The sequence below is a fragment of the Aptenodytes patagonicus genome, chromosome Z, assembly GCF_965638725.1.
Source record: "Aptenodytes patagonicus chromosome Z, bAptPat1.pri.cur, whole genome shotgun sequence".
In the NCBI taxonomy this organism is placed as follows: Eukaryota; Metazoa; Chordata; class Aves; order Sphenisciformes; family Spheniscidae; genus Aptenodytes; species Aptenodytes patagonicus.
In genome coordinates this window covers 15654234-15675854 of record NC_134982.1, presented here as the reverse complement: position 1 = coordinate 15675854, position 21621 = coordinate 15654234, and the positions used below count along the sequence as shown (strand labels likewise).

General features: G+C 35.4%; 1 protein-coding gene across 1 annotated transcript in view; it reads left to right on the top strand.

Annotated features, from left to right (window-relative positions):
• Window positions 1-21621, top strand: part of RICTOR (RPTOR independent companion of MTOR complex 2) — an 89679-nt gene that overhangs the window by 23406 nt on the left and 44652 nt on the right. The window contains exons 4-13 of the mRNA XM_076361875.1: window positions 3169-3233; window positions 8945-9076; window positions 10123-10186; window positions 14533-14659; window positions 15647-15816; window positions 16066-16133; window positions 17087-17154; window positions 19640-19722; window positions 20394-20481; window positions 21462-21552. Coding sequence (XP_076217990.1) covers window positions 3169-3233; window positions 8945-9076; window positions 10123-10186; window positions 14533-14659; window positions 15647-15816; window positions 16066-16133; window positions 17087-17154; window positions 19640-19722; window positions 20394-20481; window positions 21462-21552 — 956 coding nt within the window. The remainder of the gene's footprint in view (window positions 1-3168; window positions 3234-8944; window positions 9077-10122; window positions 10187-14532; window positions 14660-15646; window positions 15817-16065; window positions 16134-17086; window positions 17155-19639; window positions 19723-20393; window positions 20482-21461; window positions 21553-21621) is intronic.

Below are 21621 nucleotides of genomic sequence, written 5' to 3'. Positions count from 1 at the left end.
TTTTTCCTAGACTAAATAAACCCAATGCTGAGCCTTCATGGGTGTATTTTCTAGCTGCCTTGTACATTTTTCTGCTACGCTTTTTCCAGTTTGTCTGCTCTTAAAATGTGGCATCCAAAATTTTGTTCTTCGTGCAGTTTTGAGAGCAGCCTGTGAAGTGGGGAAAAAAGGTCTTTTAATCTGAAACATAATGCAGTCCCATTAGTATTTCCAAGGGTAAAATTTCCTTCCCCCCCACCCGAAATGACATCACATTAACTCATTTAGTTTATAGTTTGCTGTAACTTACAGATCTTGCTTTCCTTTTGAAATTTGTTTTTGTATTTAACATTCTGAATGTTTTCTGGACATACTGTATTTCTCTGCTGGACTCCTTTAAGTTTTTATCTGTCTGTTAATATGTGGTACCCTGAAGGATATGATACGCTGTTCCTTCTATTTAATTGAATTTTCTTACTGAGTTTGGGCACTCCTTTCAAATCACTGAAACATTTTGAGTTCTGATCTTGCTGTCCGTCTTTTAAATTCTTTTCTAGCAGAAATCCTGTAAGCACACTACTGTGTGTAAATTGCAAAGAGAGCCAATACATAAGTAATAGTGGCCCACTGGAATGAGAGTAAACTAATAGCTAAAGTAGCTAATCCTGTACTTACTTTTTTTAGCCAATTTTTTCTGTTCATTCTCTGTGAGAAATATTTCACATGTACGCACAGACACCATCAAACACTTTAATAATTGTCATCATGTCCAGAAATTTGTATCCACACAGCAGATGAACTTGATCAAAGTTATAACTGTTGTCAGGTTACATAACTGTATTTGAGTTTCAAGATAAGGTCAAGTTTCTTTCCGCATCAATGTGGGTGTGCGCAGTGGGAGCACGTATATAGAGGAAAACAGTTGGTATTGATGAGCTAATAACTACACTGTATGTATTTGGTAAGAGTGGTTACTGACAACTAAACTAGAGCTGGTCCAGTGAACTGAATGCTCTTTAGTAATTGCAGCAAGTTAGGTGGGTTCCTGAAACACGTCATCTGCTTTAGTTTCATCTCGGGACCGCTCGAGATGCAAACCGATAGTAGGTGCGATGATAGGAGACTCACTTCAGAAAGGCACTAGTGCACACAATAGCAGCTTTCTCAAAAATGTTTTTTCCTACATCAAAATTACAATTCTGATTGGTTGGGTTTTTTTTTTTAAGTAGGAAGAAAGACTGTGGAGGATAATCTGGTATGTTAAATTAGGATTTCTCATTTGTGTCTGGGGTGGAACGATGGGGAGAGGTTTAGATGTATAAGTGATGAGCCTAAACAACTATTGATGTACTTTTCTGAAACTGAACAATGAACTGTTTTTACTCACTATCTTCTCACACTGTTTTGCTTACACTCTGCCAGCCAATTTTTACAGTTCATAAGATGTCAATAGAAATGCTAAAGCAGCAGTGGTGGCCTTAGGCAGTCCAGCAACATGGCATAAAAATAGATTGATGCTAGGAAGTGACATACTGTCATAACCAGTTAATGCACCAATTGTCTAGTTTTATTATCACTTAAATTTGAAAGGTGGGGGAAAAGAGGTTATATAATAACTTTCCTTATGTTTTGTAATCATCTTTGGTTATAGCCACTGTTAAGAAAAATGCAAAATCCAAAATATTTCGATTAACTTAGATTATTTGAGCCCAAATGTGGAGCTGATCTAGGCCAATTTAATAATCTATCTCATTAACAGCTTTGGATTTCAGCATTATCGCTATGCATTTTTCTCACTATATGAAAAATAATTTCTTAAAACGCAATGTGATCCTTGGAAGAATTTGTACTTGTTGAGCACAAACCTAAGTATTTTTGGACTTAAACCATCATGCTAATAAAATGGGTTCGCTTAAAAGCAGAGTTTCTGTGCGATATGCTGGTTTTTCAAGTGGAGATGAACAATAGAATGGGAGCATGGAACATGTTAAATATTTCAACTTACAGTAGCCTTAATTTAACTGTTCGTTTAGTTTATTATAAATTTCTTATTGTTAGCAGTAAATACATATAAAGAACATGGCACAGGCTTTTATATATTTTAATACTTTCAGAGCAGGGCTATTCACTAGTTAGCACAAACACTTCCTGAATTCCTCACTGAGGAGAAACTGTTAATGCCGCGCTGGCTCAGAACTGAACACATGGCAGTTTCGAAAAGAGAGGACAAAGTACAAAGCTATTGCAATCAGTATTAGTCACTTGAGTTTTTGGAAGTGCTTGGAAAAGTGCTTTGGGATTTGGATGTGATAATGAAGTATTTTATAATTTTAGCTAGGGGCTATAAATGAGATTACTAGGAATTTCTTTGTTGCTCTTGCAAAGTAGAACAGCGTCAACTCTTCTTACAGAAGAGAATGTTTTCCTTTCCTCAAGAGGCTAAAACATTGGCACGCACTAGATTGCTCCTTTTGAGATTGGTTTTGGACGTAAAAACTGCACTTGTAAATCTTCAGTCTTGTGTTCAAAATTGATAGATATGGTTGAAATGTTCAGAATTTGCGACAGTTTATAGGTGTCTTTTTGTGTGCATAAATTCAACCTTTGCACTGATTTTTTCGGAGGTACAAGTTCTATGGAACTGATGGCAGGCCAGGCCAAATGTCAGTTACGGGACAATTACCATTGGCAATGCCTTCTGATTTTTTTTTTTTTATTATTTTTTTTTCCTACGCCTGTGCTGCTGTGGCAGAACATGACAGTGGACCACCAGTGTCAATCTTTGCTTCAAAACTCTCACCTGAGCCCTCTTCTTGAATGCAGATGTGCTTTGACTTCAGTCTTTTTCATCTCTACTCAGGTTACCAATTGCCCTACTAGTGGCTCTTCTGAAAAGAGCTTAAAGGCAGCAGGAGGAGCAATCTGGAATTGAAAAATTGACTCGTAGGCAGCTTACACAATTGTGCAAGCTTTTCTCTAGTATGAGAGGCCACAGATTTGTGTGTGTCTGGCGTATATAGGAACAGAACACTGACAGCAGAAATTCTCAAGGAAGTTTGAAGTTGGTACACATCCCCTTGCCATGAATGAAATTCCTCAGGTTTCTTGGAAAGCATTGCCAGAAATCTACAGTTTTACATAGTCATTTTTAAAGAGTTATAAATAATAGACATTTTCTTTTCTTTTCAGCTTCTTTGTAATACTGGCCATGCTGAAGAAAAGCTAGGTTTTACATATGACAGCATCATAATATGGTAAGTAGTAAGGAGCATAAGAGCAGTACTAGGGTTCTTTAATTGTTTTAGGTGCAGTGAAATGAACTTTGTACTTTTGAGCTAGTATTTTGTATTTCTAATGTATTTGAAATTTCATTATGCAAACATATACCTTACAAATATTTTAAGAGTAAAATCAGAAATACATTATTCGCTTTCAGGCAAAGAGAGGGAAAAAACTTACAAGTTTAAAAGTGTGGATTACTTACTATATTCCTCATAGATGTAAAAAATACCTCTATATTTCAGTACTTGCAGAAAGCACTTTTAGTAAAAATGTGCATCTACAGAATTTAGAGCATACTCTTGATGTAGAATCAGGATTTAAAGATAAACATTTTATGTTATTTTGGTGTGTATATATGTCTGTAGCATTGCTTTCCCTGCTACTAAAACACCCTGTGTATGTACTTTCAAGTGGAATTTTCCTATATTTTGTTGCCATTTCTGACAGTCAAAAGTAACTACGTGCTTATTTCCAGAACTTCTGTGTTTCTACACAGACATTGGTAAATTTGTCCTGAGGCTTAGCATTGGTGGCAGAAACAACTAAGGTCTAGTATTTAATATGACTTTGTGTTCTTTCAGTTTAGTTATCTGACTTAGGAAAGCAAGCCTAGAAAAGCTAGTCACTCTTTTAAGTAAAATGTTGGGAAAACTTGTGTAATTTCTTGTGGAAATATTGTAAGTTGTTTTCTTAAATAGAACTGATTTTCCATGCTAGAACTAAAAAATTAAAAAATGTTAATATAGTTTTGTGAATGCATATTTTGCTGTAAGCTTTAATAGGCTGTCATCTTCTGATCTTATTTATGTAATCTATTCTAGTGCTTTATGATGGGACTAAACATCTCTTAAGAGTGTAACTTCAAAATTCAGAGTTCTTTACCAAATATTTTTAAATACAAGTCTTAAAAGGTTATGCAAATACTAGTGTTTGTTTTTATAGGAAGAAGTTTGCAGAAGGATCTCCTAATCCAAACACAATTACGGATATTGATAAGGAACAGATAAAAATGTTGTTCTCAGCACACTTGTGAAGAAAAATAGCCCCCTACTTAGAAAAAAATGCCAAAAATGGCTTCTCAAAAAAATAAAAATATAGCAGGAAAATTATCTTGGTTAATGTTGTTGCTTTGGTCAGTCCAATGGTTCCTCTGTGTATGTACATGAGAAGCAAATTTTTTATGCATATATGTAGGTTATTCTGCTATAGTGATAATTTTTCAAACTCAAGGACACCACTCAAATACTCACATTTTAACAACCACAATCGTGCTGCTTGGTGGTTCTTCAGAAATATTTACAGGATAGATTGTTTTCATGAAATACAGACTTTTGAGGCAAATTTAAAAATTCTGCTCTACAGAGTTATAGCCATTCTGCAGTAGTACTCTGTTTGCAGGTTATTTTGCTATACAGCATACAGCCATTCTAAGTAACTTGCAAATACTGAACTTTTCAATTAATTTTGGAAATGACCTTCAGGTAGGCCAAGTACCTTTCCTGTGGAAATAACATGAAGTTCTGTAATTTGCTCTACTGATGTTCCCAGCGTTATCTTAGATTTCCATAGGGAAACCTTTTTGTTCTACAGAACAAACTTGTTTTTCTTTGAAAACATGAGAAGTTATTTGGATGCAAGAAATACTTCGAGTTTTCTGCGTTTGTGAAGTATGAATGGCTAACCTTAAAGCATTAAACTAACGGGAATCAATGATTTCAAGAATAATTATACATTTCCTATAAAGTTCTAGGTTTTGGGGTCAGTAACCTTGATAGAATATTTACCCAAACTAAAGACAGTTGCAGTATGCAATAATTGCAATTATTCTCAAGTTAGAGATCTGTTTTTTAGAACTCATTCTCTTTTTAGAATTTTGTTAGTCCAGGTGCCTGATTATAGTTTCTTCCTGCCAGCAAATGGAGATAATAGTGACACATTTTGTTGTCATTCCCAGTGTAGATGGGTCTTCCCGGTTCCCAGAGCACCATACCATTGACAGATGAGAGGAAACCTTGAGCCATGAAGAAAATGGAGTTTTGGTAGGCCTCAGAAACTTTTGAGGTCTTTTAGTAATGTGCCAAGAGGCTTTGGCCATAAAAGCAAAATTCAGAACATTCACAATGACCTGGCTGGATCAAACAAAGATTTGTCAAAACTATGGTTATCTTTCTATAGTGAATGGATGAGATGCTTTAGAAAAAGGTGCAAGAATGATCCTGTAATAGGTAGTGAATATCCTTTCTTATTCCATCCTTTGTTAGTTCTTCCAAACTTTTTATCAGTCTTAATGTTTATCAGCCTTAACGCTGTCTTAGGAAGTTATTTTCATTTCTGCAGTGATGCTGAAAATACTAGGGCAAGTAGTATTCCGCTTACTTTTTGTCTTACACAATTGTGATGTCTTTTTGGCACTTTCAGCCACAGATGCACGTGGAGCGTGCGTATCAAAATAATTTTCTTGATCTGATGGCTATTTTAGAATCATGTAGTATGGGTTTATAATACAGTTTTTTGTCCTGATGTGTGTTAAGTCACATCTAATAATCTTGAATTTTCTTCACCATCTTGTTAACTATGCATACAGATAATTCTTAAGTTCCCTTGAAATTTTTCATAACCCCAGCCTATTCTTATTGATATCAACTATGTTGCTCTCTGTATTTCTGCCCTCCCTGTTTCCTCCAATCAAGAATTGTATACTAAATATTGCCTCCAAAAGGAGATTGTGAACCTGGATAAAATTCAGGACAAAAAATTGTCAGGATAAAAATCTTCCATTCACCTCCGCTCTTTGAATTCATCTTTTCAGATTTTGATTTGCAAAACTGTTTTTCATATCTCTCTCTCCCCCCCCCATTCCCCCCCCCCCCCCCAATACAATCTTCAGCAACAACTTACGCCTTTTTATACAGTATTGTAATAACTCCTTTCAAGTCTTTCAGAAGATTAGTAGAATATAGTTTGTGTAAACTCTACTGGGTGCTTCACATGGCTAACCAGTTTTATTTTAAGGTGATTTTATTTTAAGATCATAAACAGTCCTCTGGATGCCCTTTGGAATCCTTTTTGTATAGACCTGTTTATCGCCTTTTCTCCATCTTGGCCACTACTGTTTATAATACGGTGCTAGCAAATATATACAGATAGTTCATGTTAACGTTCTTTCCAAACACTTAGATGTGAAGCTTGGTGGGCCGCTGACAATACTTACTAATAGATTTCTCCCAGTTCTTCCATCGTTTTCACTTCTTAGTCTAACTCGTATTTTGTTTAATAAAAAAGGCTTTAGGATAGGAATCTTCATGCAGATCTCTAAAGCAGTGACCTAGGATGAAGAAAATGCTTGTTTCTGTCATACCTCTGTCAGTTTCTTATTTGCTTCATTACTTCTCCTTTTCCTTTTGGGTTATCCAGTGGGTCCGATTTTAACTTTTCAAGTTTTCTCCTTGTGGTATAGCTGAGAAGTCAGAACACATAGACACGTACAGACACATGCGCATAGGTGTGTGGGTTTTTTCTGCCTGCTGTGGCATATCTTCATTGTCTTTATAAGGTCAGGTTTCTCTGAGGTTTTTGCAGTTCAGTCATTGACTGGTGACTTCTTTTGTTTAGTTTTTGTTTTTAATGGAGAGATTTTTGTTCAGCCTTGTACACTTCTATATGTCACTGCTTTCATTGGACCTTTGTGGATTTTTATGGCCTTTATTTAGGTCTGTATCTTTCTGGCTAGCTATATATTTTCATTGCATTCTTACTATTTAAAGATAGTGACACGTCCCTTTTTGGTACCTTCTGCTTTTGGATGTTGAATCTCGTGATAGTGTTGTCCTTTGTAGTGGTTTCACTGTTGCCAATTCTTAAATTAACTTCTGTCTACAAATTAAGAATATCCTCCTCTTGTGAGTTGTAGAACAAGCTTTCAAAGCATTATTGCTTTTGAGAAACTATTTGTCTAAAGATTGTTTTGGTGTGCCATTCAAAAAATGTTTTCCTTTCAAATATAAAAGTAATGTACTTTATGAGGGGGAAAAAATCCAGATTCAGTATTTGGCTGTCCTAGTAAGAAATGTCATGGATAGCAACAACACCGTTTGCATGAGTAATGGGTAACTTCTGCCCTAAAAGGAAACTCTGCTGAAGCGTCTTAAACTGGCATATCCAAACCAATTGTAAACTGTGAGGTAAAAGTTCAAATAGAAAAATACCACTCAGTAGAACTGAGTCTTATGTGCGCATCCCTCAGACTTCCATCTCTGCAAAACTGCAAAACTAGAAACAAAGCATGACTCATGATCTAAAGAATACCTGTGATGTACTCAGCATAATTGAAGAGTTACTGCTTTTCTTGAGTTACTTTGGAAATAAATATCTCCTCTAGTACAGCTTTTTTTAGAGGAAGAATTTTTCTTAACCTCACAGTATTGAGAACCTGTTTTTTATTTGCTTCTAGCTCAGCTTAAAGTAGGTAAATAAAGGCAATTAGTGGCACTCTTTTTATGGGAAGAATCATATTTGGTATTACAGCAAAGATGGTCTTCCTGACGTAATTCCCTACTTGGTGCTGAAAGTAATAATCAGTTCATGTTTATTTGCATATAGTATTGCAGCCTTTCTACTTTGTCTAGATATCACCTGGAAGTAGGTTCCTGTTACAGTGACTTTTACACAGGCCAGTTAATCTCCAGAAAGATTTAGAAGATTTTTGGCCTTGGAGTAGCTGATTACCATGCATGACGATCCTAGAATAAGAAAAAAAAAATAAGCCATTTGTATAGGTAGAAGTTCAGTCTCACTGGCTGAAGTATTTACATTCTTAGATGTCCGCTGAAAGAATCCTACTAAAATATGTCACTTGAGGGGGTTGGGGTCTGTCCCCCCCCCCCTGTGTAGTCAAGGAAAAGGGGTAAATATTTTGAGGGCCTTCAAAAGGACAGTGTGTAACTTAATACTTTCAAACTCCATTTCTGGAGGCCTTCAGTATCTCATTCTTTTCACCTAGATGGTGAATTTAGGAAATTACATTATGATGGCAGTTATGGTTAGGAAAGCTCACCTCGGTGCAAGCAAAATGCTTTCAAAATCTGTCTAAAGAGAAATACGTTTTGGTTATATGTTAAAATGAAATCTGTAGAAACCTGTACTGTGTTGGGCTGTTTAAATTATGACTGTCATATTTCATGTAAACGTAACATGGTGCTATAACATCTTTAGTGAGTGGTGCATATGATTACTTAAGGTACAAATTTGTCTCTATTAGGTGTCAAGACATTGTTTTGAGGGCTTGTGCTTATGGGTTGGCAGTCTAGCAGAGGAGAAAATGCTCTACCTGTTAATTTTCTTGGACTAATATTGTGCTCAGCTGTTTTGTCAGATAACAAGTCGTATGCAGGTCTTGGTCATGTATCATTTCATGGATGTACAAGCTGTTCTTTGGGGGGGGGAGAAAAAATTGGTTTGTGGCTTTTTCAGATTAATACATTGCCTACAACATCTGCTGGCAGGGTGAAGGTTTGCCTTCTAGGCTGTACAGGTAAATATCTCAAAGACAGAAAATTAATGCAGAACACTTCTTTTTCAAAATCAGACTTTTTATTTTAAGTGAGTAGGTGGTAGCTGCATGTTAGATGGTGAAGTCTACCTGCTGCTAAATAATTGTTTGTCCCCCTTGTTTTCTTCATTGTAGTCTGAGGTTAGCTTTACTAAATGAAGCAAAAGAGGTGCGAGCAGCAGGATTGCGAGCACTCCGCTATCTCATTCGAGACTCCAGTATTCTCCAGAAGGTGCTAAAGTTGAAAGTGGATTACTTGATAGCCAGGTAATTTTTCTCTTCCTTCTTGTTGTAAATTGTACAATTGTAAATCACTTGCTTTTTCATGGTTGAGACAGGTGATAAAAGGTGTTTTCATATCCTCTTATGTTCTTGATATGTAGTTTTATAAAAGCCAGTTTTCTTCAATATAAATAACATCCTTTAAAAATAGAAGGATAATACATCACACCGGCTAATCCAAATAAAATGCTGACCTAATATATGATATACTATGAGTAATCTAAAAAATCCCTATGTTTTTCAATCATAAGTGCCATTAATCATAAATTAATCTGTGGTGTTATTAGAAGGTTGAAACATCAGTAATTTTCATGTCTTGAGTTGTTTTATGGAAGTTGTTCTGATTCTTTGTATTATCATAGTGCTTCAGAAACTCTAGTACAAAGTCAGGGCTAAAAAGTAGTTCATGCCCAAGAGTTTGTAATCTAAGTATAACCCATGACACAACAGAAGAATACCAAAGGGCAAACTAAGAATGACATAATAAGATCAGCAGGATAAGTAGATTTAAATATTAACATTTCTTGTGCTTTCTTGTGCTTCCTTTGTTAAAATCTTCTTGGATTTAATATACTGATATAGATTTGTGTGTGTTTCTGTTTATAAATATACACACATAGTCAGTTTTAGTGTGCTGTTTAATTTTGTTGGAGCAAAGGACTTTTCTGATCTGAGAACACACACAAAACGTTGATGTGAAACATTACAAATACTTTGTTTAGTCTCATTTGAAATGACAAATGCAGCTAGCTCAGAAAATATTTGTTGAAGCTGTTATGCCTTGCCATTGTATATTTTAGAACATTCTAGTGATTTAATTATAATGAAGATAACTGAAAAAAATATAAACCGTAGCGAATTGATCAATCATAATGAGTATGCTTGCTGAAAGGCAGAATTTTTAAACAATCAGTCATAATACTCTTTTTCTTCTGTTTATTCAATTGCATAAATACTAAAATGCGAGTTGTTAACAGTTAAGGTGAAAGTTAGCATTGTTATAAACAAAATGTGTGTTTAACTTATTTTAGGTGCATCGACATACAGCAGAGTAATGAAGTAGAAAGAACACAAGCACTTCGATTAGTCAGAAAGGTAAAATCTAACTACGTATGGTCTTATCAGCTATGCCAGTCAGTTGTGCTGACTCCTGGTTTTCTCCATCGGCAGTTTTTTTTTCACACAGTCTCTTAATACCTTACCTTTCTTTATCATGTGAGAAGAAATTATAGCTGATAATTCAAAAAGAGAAGGAAGGGTAGTGCTGAGACTTGTTTTGATTTTAATCTCTTACCACTGAGAATCTCGAGTGGGCTAGAAAAGTCCTACTAATTTTCCAGGATCATACTGGACAAGATTTGGGAAAAACTTACCAAATGATGAATGCAAGGGTATAAGAACCATATTACTAAGTTTAATCTAATGACTGAACTTTATTGTATAGTGTGTGTTAAGCATCTGTGAATCAAGGATGGGAGATTTTCTGCCATTTGAGAAATGAGGCAAATTGGCATCACTGGAGTAATCAGTTGAAGGAATGCTTCTAGCCTTACTGCTTTATCCATAGAGGTTGATGCTATCCATAGTTCTTTTCTCAGATACACGATAAGACATAGTTAATATGTGGTGGTTACTGTACTATGCACCCATGGATGTGAGATGTTTGAAGCTGTGATAGCTGCATTTTCAAGTTCATCCTAGAGAAATTGGCACATACAGATACTGAAGGTATTTTTTCAGGCAACATAGTATTCTGCCTTTGTACTGGGCTTTACTATTCTTTACCATGCTTATATTCTTCTACTGAGCATCTTAGGAAAAACTACCAAAGGCTTGAGTAACGTTTGAAGTAGTTGGAAGAATGGTTCCCTAGGAGCACTATGTGTATTTAATCTGTTTTGTGTGTATATGTATTTTTTAATATATATATTTAGGTTGAAAATATGGAAGTTTGATACGCAATTCCTTTTCTTATAATGAGCTCACTTGGTTTCTGTCTCACAGAAGAGACAACATGCTTGATTAACAATTGTGACAAAAAGAGATTTTTAAAGCTTAAACACCACTCCCACCCCTAAACCCAAACAATCAAAACCCACAACCACAAAGGAGTGGATCCTTGAGGAAGTCACAATTTATAGAAGTTCTTTGCTAATCTGCTTTAAAAAAGAGCTTCAATGTAGATTCAGAATAACTTAAATCAGAAGATGGAATGGAAACACGTTTATAATGAATTGGGTTTTTTTGGGTCAGAAATTTGTCCTCATTATTCCTGGGCTTTTTTGAGCATTTCCTAGTTGAGCAAAGACTTCTGTCTTGCTTGAAAGAAACAAGAGGAAGCAAGAGAAATAAACCCATTAGTTTGATTTGAAAAAATGATCCTGAAAGGTCAGCATTAAAAAACCATACTGCTGATGACCAGTGCTTTTTTTTTCCTCCATCATTGTACAAGGATGCTGTGCATGGGATGTACATGCATGGAATGTACATGCTGTACAGGGATGCTTATGGCTCTTCCATGCTGAGAACTATGTTGATGAAAGATGTTTCCTAACATCTTTTGCTACCTAGAACATCCTTGTTTCTTAAAAGACAATGTCAGACAAACAAAAAGCTACCCAACCTGGCTACCAGTAAAGTTAACACCTTTTTCATGTCCTCTCTGGCCTACAGCAGTTAAGCATGCATCGGCATAGAGCAGTCAGTACTTGAGAAACTCTCACAAGGAATACTGTGACACAGGTCCTGAATGGCACATTCTGTGTTTTCACACTGTCTTTTTGTTACCCTGCTCTAGCCCTTTTCCCATCTCTCTTCATCTCCCTCAATATCTCAGACTCAGTGGTTTGATACCAGGATTCCTACAAGATTGTATAAAGGTCTAGAAGAGGAGAATGAATGGCAAATAAAACAGAGTTAATTCATTTATGTAGGAGGTAATTTACTGTGAGCCATGGAAGAGCTGAACTGGTTCTTCCACCAGCATCATAGAACTATTGTTTTCAGTTTCAAAGTCTGGATGCAATTCTTTAACCTCATCTTTGATAGCAAAAATGCCTATGTAAGAATAGCGTAGATATAAAACTTTAAAATTAAAACATTCTCTCGCTTTCTTCTCTTCCTTTTCATAGATTAGAAGAACAAAATACAAAATATTAATCCTGTTCTATGAATTTATAAAAGGCACTTAATGTTAGACTTGTTTAAAAAAAAATGTTCAAGTAGTATAGGAAGAGAAAAGAAAAACAACTTTAAACTTTTTAAACTTGGTTTCTGATTTTTTTTTTGAAGGTTTTGAGTGCTCACTATCTCTCTTGACTGTAATCACCTCTACATTTCCTAGTGAGAGCTTTTGCAATTTTGCTTCAGAAAGCGTTTTTCCATCTAATAGAAGTCAATAAGACCATTATTTTTTTATAATTTAATAGGTGGGATGTTTTATTTTCAAAGCAGAAGTCAGGGTTAGGTACAATATGAACCACCTTCTTTCTTCCTCTTTTTTAAAGGAATCTTTAAATACCAAATTCATAGTCTTTGTTACTTATTTCATCATACCCGCTTGTAAGTAGCTTTACATCACCTGTCCTTGGTCTTTAGAACTGCATTTCAATACCTAGAGCAGAATGAAAGCAAATGCAAAAGTATATATTTATTCTACTAATGTACTTGGAATTGAATATTAAAAGAAAGAAATCTTTCCTTCTCATGCCTTAAAACCAAAGAAAACAATGAAGCAGAACAGCCTAAAGAGGCTGCTTGTGTCCTCACACTAAGTACATGTCAATATCAGTGGAAAAAAAGGTTATAATATAGAGTGGATTGGTACACCCATTCTATTGCTAATTCTTGTTACTTCATGCCGTTGTAAAAGTGAAAGACTGCATGGGTGGAGGAGAGTTTGTGTTTTCTTTAGAGTCCTATGTTAAAGCTTCCTGTTTTGTGGGTGACAACATTATGTATGACAAGAAGTTTCTCAAAAACGTGTCTTAAAAATAAACTTGTTAAAGTGTACCAATATATTTCTCATAATGGTTGATCTCTTCTCATTTTAACATCCTCTGCAAAGAGGGTAAAATAATTAATCCGCTTTGTCTGAACAAATATCTGTAAGACATGTAAGGGACCTGTAAAATGAATATAGGTAAATCAATTTCGGAAAAATAATAAAGATAAGCCTGCTTTTGTTGGAAACAAAAGGGATATTAAACAAAATTTTGGAAAACTAGCCTTAAGTTTTTAGGTGTTTGATGGTTATTGAGGTTTGGTTTTTTTTACATCTCACTTCTATTTATTAGTAGAAAAAAAGGTGACATGGTTGAGTGGGCTATAACACATTACGTTGTTCCCTTTTTAAGCAGTCAGACAGACAAAAAAACTACTTCCTCCTTAGTAATACATCTGTTTAGTGATGTTCATGTTCCATAGTATAGAGGATATGTGTATTTAATTTTCACAAACTATGAAAAAAATGTGAACAGACAGCTACTCAGCCTTTGTACTCAAAGCCTCATTTGGGGGAGGGTGAGGAGTGGTGGTACTGGTTGGTGGTTTTGGAGTGGGGTTTTTTGCCTTTAACTTGTGCACAGGGCCTTGCTCCTTAATCTGGTGTAAATTCTGCTTGTCCTAAACTAGCAGCTGAGGATTGCCATGGTGCAGGACCTCTTCTGTAGTGTAAATGAGCACTGGCTATTAAAATCTGTTCTTCTATTCTGTCTCAAATTTATTGCAATTTTTTTTTTTAATTGAAGAATGACTTGATTAAGGGACACAGGTCTTGTTTTCATCTTTGCTTTTCAGTTTAACATGTTTAAGGTGTGTGGGTTTTGTGCCATAGCTATATAACTTACAATGAAGTTGAATTGCGCTGCAGTTCTAGGAAGATCAGGTAGTATGCAAGAGGATATCGCGTGTTACTGACAGTTGCCTTCCAAATACTACAGTAGCTTCTTCTGTTGACTGTCCTTTTTTGTAGTCTGCAGCAATCTAAGGATCTCCCTACAAAACAGGGGATTTCAGTCTTGGCTGATTAAACAGTTGAATAGGTATTGAAGAATCTGCTGCAGTATGAAAGAATCTTCTAGAAGAGTTTGTAATCTACTCTGTGTCATTGGATGGCATTCTTTGTTGATAAATGCTTGGAAAAAATATGAAAAAGGTAGCCATAGTTCCCTCTGCAACAGTCATCTTTTTAACCCTCTCCTATTATGATAAAATAATATAAAAATAAAAAACTGAAGCATGAAGAGAATGGTAAAGTAAATTGACAAACAAAGAATTTCAAGAACAAAAGAAATCATTTGAAGATTCGCCAGATACAACCAAGTAATATATGGAGTGGTCTGTCTGGTTCTGTCTAGGAAACAGAATGCTGGAGAATCTGTGAGTATATTTAGAGAAATATTATGAAGAAACCAGAGGGCATTTTCTGTCTTTCTTCACAGATGATCACTGTGAATGCTTCATTGTTTCCCAGTTCTATTACTAATTCTTTGATAGCAGTTGGAAACGATGGTCTTCAAGAAAGAGACAGAATGGTTCGAGCCTGTATAGCCATTATCTGTGAACTAGGTAAGATAACTGAAAGCTAATTAAGAAAAATTTTGACATGGTTGTCATCAGTTTTCTAAGAGATTCTCTTCTGTGGGTTTGTATTAAATAGATTGTATTCAAATAATTAATGGTATTTGTTTAATAATTAGACGTTAAATGTTCTTAATGTCAGTTTCATGGATTTTAGTCATTAGTTTGGTGTAAAACAATATCACTTTAACTTAAAATCTCTTAAGTAAAGTACCTGAAGATTTCAGGTGCTGTTCTTCTTAAGACTTGCTTAAGTCTTCTTAAGACTTGCCAATTTTTGTTTTACCTTAAAAACATTTCCCTGCTGCGGTTGATGTTTCTAAAACTAATGGATAGGAAGTAGGGAGAATTCCATACATGAGATGCTGACAAACATACAAGAGTTCAGAGAACTACAAAACATACTCCTTTAAAAATTTCTACAGTGGGTATATGATTAGCTGGCTTCTGGAAGTCAGTGTATGTGTCCATGTAAAGACTATCTGGACAGTGGTTTATACTAACTCCCTGTACTTGTATGTGGGTGCTGATTTTTAAAGTTTTTTCAAACTGAATCAATGAGGAATAACTTCAGCAATGTTTTCAAGATACAAACTTCTGTTTTAAAGAAATAAACAATCTGTTACTGTTTTATATTCTAGTATAAATATTTTATCCATGTCAGTCCAGTGAAGCACAAAACCTTTTTACGGGGAAATCCAGAAACTACTGTGTGGAAACCTGGTTAGAAATAAGTTGGGAAATTGCTGCACAGTGGTGACTGACTGACCAGTATTTTTGTTCATGATAAATTAATCAAAAATCTCAATTCACTGCTAATGTCTGTCCGTTCCATTAAAAGTTTTCCTGTGCGTCAGCAGTATTCGGGAGGAAAAAGACATACGTACTAAAGAGACGACAAGTTTGTCACACTGGAAGCCATGAAATGTTTTCTTTCCCATCACTGGCGAAAGTGACATGTTTTTCTTTATTTAGCACTTCAGAATCCCGAGGTGGTGGCTCTTCGGGGTGGTTTAAGTACCATCTTGAAAAATGTGATTGATTGTCAGCTAAGCCGAATAAATGAGGCTCTGATAACTACAGTTTTGCACCTCATTAATCATCCAAAGACCCGACAATATGTGCGAGCAGACGTAGAATTAGAGGTAGGTTCAGTTTTACTTGTTTAGTGACAGAAATTAAACATTGTATCACTAATGAAAATGTTTAATTTGCATCTTGGATTTCACCTTCTGTGTTAGTGCAAAATGTTTAAAATACAACATTTTAGGCTAAAAGCATAATGATTTATAAAGCAGGAGTAACATGACAGATTGGAGTGGGACTGAGGAAAGGGCAAGACCCATTTAACTGTATTCTCATGTGAAAGTAATGCATGTCTTTCTTTTGTTTAGCGAATTTTAGCTCCTTACACAGATTTTCACTACAGGCATAATCCAGACACAGCAGAAGGACAACTCAAGTAAGTGTTAGTGCTGCTACTTGTGCTACCAGTTGTGTTCATGGTATTGGAATTAAACTATTTTTCTTTCCAAAGTGAAAGTAAAAGCAATGACCTGATACTAAACTAGTTGAAGTTGAATACAGTAGGTTAGAATGCAACTTCCTAAAATACTGTTAAGCATTTAAGATTTAAAAGGGCTTGTTTAGCCTGGAGAATAGAAGGTTGGGGGACACCCTCCCCTGAGTAGCAGCCTTTCTAATACCTATGAAGACGTTATCAGAAAGGTGTAGCCATGGTGGTGAGAGGTGGGAGGACAAGAAGCAACAGAGAGAAGTTGAAACAAAAGAGGTTCCAGCTTGATATAAGGGGGGGGGGCGAATTTTCTGTGAGGCCACTCAAGTGTTGGAACAGGCTGTCCAGAGGTGTCCTGCAGCCTTCATCCTTGAGAGTTTCTGAGACCTGCCTGGATAAAGCCTTGAGTATAACCTGGTCTGGTCTCATAGCTGACAACTTCTTTGTCCAGGAGTTTGGACTAGAGACCTCCTGAGATTGCTTCCAACTTGAATTATTCAGGTTTTTTTAATTACCAAATGGCATTAGATGCTTAGCTCTGGGTAACTGAATAAGGTCCAAATCTTTAGGTCGCTGCTGTAGACTCGCTGTCAGTGGAGGCGCAGAGTGATTCATCAGACCACATACAGGTGTTTACTTTGTGATGTTATCCTCCTACCATGGAAACTCCCCTGAAAAAGGAAAAGTAACAATACTTAAAAATTCTAATCTTTGTGTGTGTGTGTGTACACACGCTGCATGAATACATATACACACATATATGCATACGTAAAAGGTTTCTCTTACTCTGGATTTTGTTCCCTATCTAAAATCTCAGTTAACTATTTTTTACTTGCTATGTTAGTAACACTGTTTTATGGTAAATAACTGTATTGTGACATTTGTTGTTTTAATCACAGGGAGGACAGAGAAGCACGGTTCCTAGCTAGTAAAATGGGAATAGTGGCAGCATTTCGATCATGGGCAGGTAAGATTTTTTTGTTTGTTTGAAGCTGGATGATTGGAAGGGGAATTTTACTTTCTAGTATAGGAGTGGTTTGTTTAAACACAGCATCTGTCTCATTTGATGTGTCTAATTTCTATCAATACCTTCCTACAGCGCTACTAAGATGTGTTTTGATACTGTAAAATTGGAGGACATACACATAGTTTTCTTTGACTAACTCTACTGACAAGACACAACTTCCCCCCCGGCCCCATACAGAATACCTTATAAGTTGTACCTGGATGGTGGTACTTGACATTTGAGGGGTGAGAGGATGTTGAAAATAACATCATAAGAATTTGCCTTTGAGATGGTTCTGCCACCGTAAATAAGAAATCTTTTTGTCTATGTGAAGAGATACCAACAGGATAGTTTCATTAGCACCTGGCTTTTACCAGGTGCCATAGCTGAAGAGAAATTGCAGATGGACATAGTTTGGGATTTTTCATGTAGAGGACATTTCTGAAGCAAAAAAGCAGGTTTTTGCATTTTTCTAAATCCTTTCTCTGCAATATTACAATATCTACCATGAAGATTACTGCCTTAGGGACTGCTCATTCTTTTAGTCAAGACAGTGTCTTGCAAATAAACTAAGTCAGTTGATATGACCGTTTACCAAAAGTTTGGGTAGGATTTTTACAGGCTATACTTAGGAAAGATTCAGACTGTATAGAAAGCCTTTTTCATTATAAGACTATTTGCTTTATTTTTTAATGTTCTGAAAATGATCAGTAAGCTTAATTTAATATCCAGGTATCCTTCAAAAGTTTCTTACATGTATTCTCACTTGTTTGGGGAGGAAGCTTGGGAAGTTTCTGACAACTTTAAAACTTCTAGGAAGCAGTTTCTAATAGTGTTGCTGCATCTTCCCTTACTCACTTAAAACTAATAGCATATGCCTGAAAATTCAAGTGGCTGAAGGAATAATTGTCTTGGAGTGTGTTACTTGCAATGGCACTTCACTGTTAGACATTCATCCTTTTTTATATTACTTGTCATGTTGGAGACTAACATCGTAAATGTTTTTAGTACAAAAATGTCCTTACACTGTCAGTCTTCCCAAAGGACATGTAGCTAAACCAGGCTTGAGGGTGGTTTTGGTTTTTGTTTTGGCTTTTTGGGTAGGTTTTTTTTTGCCTGTGTGTACTATCTGCTGTGTTTGACTGTTCTGCTCTCCTTATTTTCCTGACTGCGTTTTTCTTCAGAGCTGATGGTTACTATGTCCTTTATCCCCATGTGCGATCATGTCCTTAGAGATAAAATTGGGGCATGCACCGAAATCTATTCCTGCATTGCAGTTGGGATGTGGCCACTATATGCTCTTGGAAAAGGCCTCTGAGGTGCGCTGTAGAACATGTGTGTCAGTGGCCACATGTGCATGTCTTAAGTTTTTGTAACATGAAAGTTTTGAATTGAGGACTTTCTTCAAGTTCATATAAAGCACATGTCATTAAAGTTAAATTTGTATTAGTGAAAATATATGGATGACTAGGTGATATTTTTAATCTTCTAGTAATTTTTAAAGAATGACGGTTTGGGTTCATTTATCATATGTAAGACAAAAAGGTGTGCAAACCTGGATTCTTTTTGTTCATTTGAAGTTGCATTTTGGAGAAACTTGTTTGTTTTCTGGATAGCATGTTACTGTAAGTTTTTTAATTTATTCTGTGAAGTATGAAGAGAAGTGGTCAAGGAAATGAGCAAGGTTACTGTCTTTGCAGTCACATTTTTAATGAAGAGACTGTATATAAATTGAGGCTGAAAATCACTGTAAGCTTTAGGTGGTATTCTGTAACACTTAGAAACAATTTGAAGATTTTCCCTATTAATATTGAAATATTAAACTAATTGAATAAAAATACAGTGTAAAAGGACCAAATGATAAGAGAGGCTCTGAGATTTCATATGAAGTTAAATGTTAAAACTACTGTGTTGAAACTGCTGGAGATGAGTACTCGTCATTTGGGAAAAGATGGTTTAAAATGGTGCACAGAGAATGTTATTCCAAGTATGTGTAAACCTGCTGTTTAGAATTCACCTGAGATTAAAAGGAACTGAATAATTTGTTAGGTTAAGATACAGCTTTTGATGGAGAAACATCTCTCAGTTCTGCCAAGATGATGCAAATCTTTCAGGTTTAAGATTCATTCTTTATTGACAATTTTGTCTTTCTTTCTGCCATTTATTCCATGTAAATGTTGTTTTTGCAGATAATTTGAAAATAATGTTCACACTAGAAAGGGCAAAAGTAGCTATAGTTTTTAATGAGGAAACAAAGTTTTGTGATTAGAAAGTTTTGTTAAATATTATTGATTGGAAAGGACATGACATTATAAAGGTGAAAATGTTAATGATTAGTAATTTTTGTCATCTGTGCTTGTACTCAAACTGGAAATCAAATTTAACAATGTGTCTAATGCTTTTTTGTTTGGTGAGGGAATATTATTATGTATTTAATGCGTTCTAGGTATTATCAGCCTGTGCAAACCTGGAAATTCTGGGATTCAGTCTCTTATTGGAGTACTCTGTATACCAAATATGGAAATACGGGTAGGTGGTAAATATTTAGTACTGATGTAGGACTAAAATTGGATGTCTTAATTAATATATTCTTAACTTTTTAACAATATAGTGGTTTAAACACAGACTGCAGTTATGAAATCACTACCCTCAAGTTTATTTCACCCCCAAGTTCAAGTCTATAATTCCATTATAAAATTCATGTGAGAATGGAAGCACACCCTGTATGTCTGAGAGGAGGGAATGGAGGAGTGAAAAGTACATAAATTAATTTTAACTCTGGTCACAAGTCAAAGCAAGTTCACAGTAGCTGCACTTACGAGTTTAAAGCATAATAATCAGAGTTGAATCCAAGATAAATAAAAATGTTTCTTCCCAATTACCTGTTAAACCAAGAGGTTGATGGTGGCAGCAGGAACTATTCTAAAAATCTGTAATCCAAGTACCCTGAGCTTCTGTAGAATTCATAGTGACAATAAGGCACAGTTCTGAAGTAAACAAGCCCCCTTTCTTCTCTTCCCTAGATTATTTCAGTTTATGAAAATAAGCACGTTATCAAAAAAAGAAACACTGAAAAATACACCAATTATAGCACTCTAGAAATCTCAACTTTGATATTAATAGTGAACGAAAGGACAATTTTTGTAAATCCATAAAATTCCTGTTGTGTTGTTTTTTTGCCTTTTTTTTTTTTTTGGTAGCGGGGTCTGCTTGAAGTTCTCTATGATATATTTCGTCTTCCTCTCCCTGTTATCGCAGAAGAATTTATTGAGGCACTTCTCAGTGTAGGTAAGTATTTAGAACCAGTTCACATAAGAATTCTGTCTATTAAGCTCTTCTACAAATTTGAACCCTTCACTGTCTCCTCTATATTGTAAATTACATCAATATGAATTCATTGGGTGCTCTGAAGTCCTGTTTAAAATTCTTTTATCAGCTGTTATGTGTTCTAAGTTTAATAAAAGATCAGCAGTGGAGCATAATGGAGCATTTACAAAAAAGACTGTGTAAACACATTGATACAAATTAGACTTCTTTCAAGTGTTAGAAGCATTAGTAATGTAGGAGTGCTAGTGAATGTTACAGAAAAGTTATTAACAGTCTTTTCTTTATATTGTGTATCTGCTAGCTATCTCCACTGCACTTTAGCAGACTTTTACTTCTCCTAGGGCAAGTGTATGCTTTTTCATGTCTTTATATTCAGCAGAGATAGTCTTTTATCTTTAGAATTCCTCCTTTGTAAACCCAAGGGTATCCTCTGCTTTGTCTCGCGGTGCAGAAGTATGAGCCCAAAAGGAGCAAGTTTCAGCCTTTAATGTTCCAGCAATTCTCTTCTCCAAACTGTGGTTATAAATGTTTTGTCATGCAGTTGATTATAAAAGCTTAATCCTTGTTCCACGTTTATAAGTAAGGAAATCATTCTTTGTTGCAAACTTGCTACTTTGTGACATATGGATGTACATTTTAAAATTTTAGTTGTTACAATATTTTCTGTTAAACAAGTTTAATGTGTTTATGAATTGGAAATGTCGTTATTTTGGTTGATACTTAGATACAATCTTTGTGCTAGCTTTGAAGTTAGCCTTGCTTTGTTCAGGAGTGAGGGTTAGATGACTTGTTAGAGATCCCTTCTGACAAAATGTTCTATAATTTGAAACCTGAAATAACATTTGTTGGCAAGAACTATTATTTACCTACTGACAACCATTAAAATAACACTATGAAATCCAATGTTATAATTAACCGTTGTCCATATTTTCTTTTTCTAGATCCAAGCAGGTTTCAGGACTGCTGGAGACTTTCTGATGGCTTTGTAGCTGCTGAAGCTAAAACTATATTACCCCATCGAGCCAGGTCAAGGTGAGCATTTAATGAACTTAGTCTAAACCCTTGTTTTTGTTTTGTGGTGGTGTTGACAAAATATTTGTT